General features: G+C 44.4%; 1 protein-coding gene across 1 annotated transcript; it reads right to left on the reverse strand.

Moving 5' to 3' along the window:
- Nucleotides 1-397: 397 nt before the first annotated feature.
- f2rl1.2 (coagulation factor II (thrombin) receptor-like 1, tandem duplicate 2) lies at nucleotides 398-2417 on the reverse strand. Its single transcript, XM_030355476.1, has 2 exons — nucleotides 2235-2417; nucleotides 398-1990 (listed from the first exon to the last, which is right to left on the reverse strand). The coding sequence occupies exons 1-2, from the start codon at nucleotides 2293-2295 to the stop codon at nucleotides 900-902; spliced, it is 1152 nt and encodes a 383-aa protein (XP_030211336.1). The 5' UTR covers nucleotides 2296-2417; the 3' UTR covers nucleotides 398-899.
- Between the last annotated feature and the right edge of the window lie 1654 nt (nucleotides 2418-4071).

Raw genomic sequence — 4071 nt, forward strand, 5'->3', positions numbered from 1 at the left:
AACACAAATCACAACCATTTCAGAGGTAAGGGAAGCACACATCTAAACAATAGTATATGTTAACAGGACATTAATCCAGATGAATAGACTGCCAGATAAATCTTGGCCACAACCCCAAAACATTCCAGGGATTCCTTGACAACATTACCTCCTTAGGAAACCTACAAACGCTGTCATCATTCAGACGCTTAGAAAATGTGTTCGGTGACTCACGCCATAACATGTGGCCTGTTGCATAATAGTGACTATAGTTTCATTGAAACCACAGCCCTCTGATGTCATCATTTTGTTACAAAAATATTTATTTGACGCATCAAAGTAGCGTTCCCGATTGGACTGCTGACGCAAAGGAAGGGCCCAAAGTAAATAGACATAAAACAAGCAGAAATTAATATAATCCTTTGAAGCTTTCCAGTATTTAATTAAAACGAAAAAGATAAATAAATAATCAGGGTATCTCACATTGTACCCCTAAATATACATTCAAAGTGAAATGACGAAGAGTCCTGGCTGCTGTTTACAGTCTTGTTACAGGCCTGCTGTTTACGGTGCTGGAATCATCAAAACATAAATAGCCATATCTTCCATCTACATTGGTAACAATCATGGCTCTTTTGTGTGTGTGTGTGTGTGTGCGTGTGCGTGTGCGTGTGTGTGTGTGTGTGTGTGCAGGGATTTCAGGCTCTTTCTATTGACCATAATAGTTCAGTCCTAGACGTGCTAAAACAACACTGAATCCACACGTCGCCGTGGTCATCACAGCTCTAGTCCCCTAAATAACAACAACAACAACAACAACGTGTCAATAGATGATTAGGATCTGGGTCATGGTCATAATCGGGGTCAGGACCAGGGTCCAGGTCAGGGTAATGACCCGGGTCAGTCTCTTGGTTCCTCCTTCAGCAGCTGCTGCTCTGGGTGTTCCCCGAGTCCGACATGTACGCCTGGCTCTTGCGGGAGTACTTCAGAGAGCTGAACGACACGCGCATCCGCTCCACAGTGCGGCTGCTGCGGCACAGCAGGGTGTTCTTGACGTGGTCTCGGAAGTCCTCAGACACAAAGTAGTAAATGAAGGGGTCCAGGCAGCTGTTGAGGCTGCTCAGGCACAGCGCCGTGACGTAGAAGGCATAAAAGTTGTTTTCCGAGCCGTCCTTCAGTAGCGAGTAGTGCACCACCAGCATGATGTTGCTGGGCAGGAAGCACAGCAGGAAGGTGAGCAGCACAGTGGCGATCAGCTGCACCGCCCGCCGCCGATTCTTGCCGGCGGCGCCGTCCCCCATGCTGCTGTCCAGCGAGCGCAGCAGTAGGACGTAGGCCACCACGATGAGCACGCAGGGCACCAGGAACACCACCAGCGCTGTGAACATGAAGTAGTAGTACGGGTACTGAACCGAGGGGAAGGGGTCCTTGCTGTCATGGATCACGCTGACGTCATGGCAGGTGGTGATGTTGAGGTCGGCAAGATGCGCCGTGTGCTCGTACAGATACAGGGGCGTGGTGCTGAGCCAGATGAAGGCCCAGATGCACGCACACACAATGACTGCCATCTTGTTGTTCTTGCGCTGTTGGGACAGAGGGTGGGCCACTACCCAGTACCTCTGCATGCTCAGGGAGGCGATGAACAGCACGGAGCAGTACATGTTGCCGTAGAAGAAGCTCACGTACAGCTTACACATGGCCTCTCCGTAGATCCAGTCGTTGCCATTCAGATGGTAGGAGATTTTAAGTGGGATCCAAATGACAAACAGCAGGTCCGACAAGGCCAAGTTGGCCATGTAGATAGAGGAGGGGTGCTTCTTCTTAGTCCTGAATACGAAAACCCAGATAGCCATGGCGTTGGTGGGCAGCGCTACGACAAATACAAAGATGTAGACGATAGGGAGGAAGACGGTGGTGAGACCACTCTGCAGGGCGTCTGAAGTCGTCTTGTCCACTTTGATCATTCCCGAATCTTCAGGATCCACACGTCCAACGAAGCCCCGTCCAGTTCCTATTGGAAAGACTTACAATGATTACCCAGCTCCCTTTCTATAATATCCTACCTACTAAAGGTGACGAACTAACAATTTTAGGCAGACAATGATTAAATCAACGACGTTAATTAAATGAAGACGTATTAAGCCTCGGTAATTGTGTGAGTAAAAAAGCGAGCCGTCTCTACGGGACGTCGCGATGCAGAGGACCATAATTAAAGATCACATAGGAAGTAGACAAAGGAGTATGAAAATAACTACCTGGAATCGCGTTTGTTATCGTAATCCAACTCAACAATACTAATGTTGTTATCACGGCCATGCTGTTCAAATAAAGTCAAGGAGTGTTCAGTCTCACTAAAGAATCCGAGAGAGTGGCGGTCTTTTAACTTCGATACTTAAACCCACCAACACCCCACCGTAACCTCAGGCATACGGCTTCAGGGTCGCCTACCTGTATGACGTCATGGAGGTGGAGGCTCCGCCCCTCGTCGAGTTTCCGGTCCATAGAGTCATGTTGAACGCTATTCAATATTTATGGAGCCTAAATGGTTCTAATAACACTATTATCCATTCTATTATGGGCAATTTGAACTCAATTTCATAAGTGCAATATTTAATCGATAGATTCAATGGTGTGTCAAATAACGGGAAACCAAACTGATCTCCCAATTTTCCTCATTTGTGTTGACTATCTGATGACAAAAAAAAATCGATTTGGGCAATGTGATTTATTTAAAGAATATAGGATCTCACGTATATCGACGAAAAACGAAACAGTTACAACAACATGCCTAATTTACACAATATACTTGCGGTTGGATTAGCATAAGAAGTTTTCTGTTATTAGGGTCCGAGCAGCGAAGCTGCCTGGTCCCCTATGGTTTCTGTAACGTTTCCCCCCCCTCAAATTCTGTAAAAGTCATACCTACACCGTAAATCGAAAACTCTTGAAATTTTCAGATATGGTTACCAATAACCCCCACTACTCATAAACCCAAATTTGTGGTACTGCACTCAAAGGTAGCGCTATTGAGAAAAAAAATTGACCTGGGCCCCGTTTCCCAAAAGCATCGTCAGCCTAAGTGGATCATGAAGTGCGTCGTAGGAGAGCAAGGTACGTTTTATTACTCTGTTTTCTGGGAATAATTGACACAAGCAGAAACCAAAAACCAGCCGTTTTTTCGTTTTTTCGTTTTGTCCAAAAAAACGAAAATCAAAATTTAAGTTTGTTTATTCGTTTTTTGGTTCTTCTTACCAAAACGAGTTTACCACTCAATATCTGGTTTCCGCCGGTGGGCGGGTCCTCTTGTTGGCTAGCGTGCTTCATTGCCCTGTGCTCTTCATAATAAAAGTTCTTCCGTTTGATAATGTCGACAAAAATATTACTGTATTATAGACACTAGCAGACACAGAGGACCACACCACCCACAGTCAAGACTGACACGGCTTCAAATAACAATAATAGTATTCATAATCATTTGAAAATGAGAACTTCTCAACTTCTCGCTGGCTGCTGATTTCCTCACAGCCTGAGAGCTATGAGGAATAGGCCTACAAGTGATCACAACACATTACTGACAGCTGAAAATTGCGCATTTGTTGACCTTTATCCATTTAAAGTAAACAAATTATTTTTTCTTGTTGAAAGATATTTTATAGTGTTTTTATATTATTATTTACTGATGGTGTTTACAGAATGCAAGTGCGTGTTATATTGAAAGCGAGGCTGAGTGTGCCTATGAATATAGGCTACAGTGAGTTTTTTAAGGTGCTGTACAAGCAAATCATATTGTCTACTCTGTACAGTGACAGGGAGTGTAAAGTAACCTACTTCATTCAATATCGAATAGGCTACTGTAGCCTACACTATGTACAAATGGTTTTGCTCATTGCAGTTGTGACAGTCATTTTAACGTGTCAGCAGGCAAGCTTCACTCATTCCAGGATGCATTATGCGTTGTCCAATCGCCTACTTGGAACGTGTTTTGGAATGGATCTATAGTAGCGTATAGAAATTTGCTCATAACAGGCCAGCTGGAATACAAAGCAAACTCTTTGTATTCCAGCTGTTTTTTTTGTGATGTTTTATTATGTT

The sequence above is a fragment of the Gadus morhua genome, chromosome 4 (genome assembly GCF_902167405.1).
Source record: "Gadus morhua chromosome 4, gadMor3.0, whole genome shotgun sequence".
Taxonomy (NCBI): domain Eukaryota; kingdom Metazoa; phylum Chordata; class Actinopteri; order Gadiformes; family Gadidae; genus Gadus; species Gadus morhua.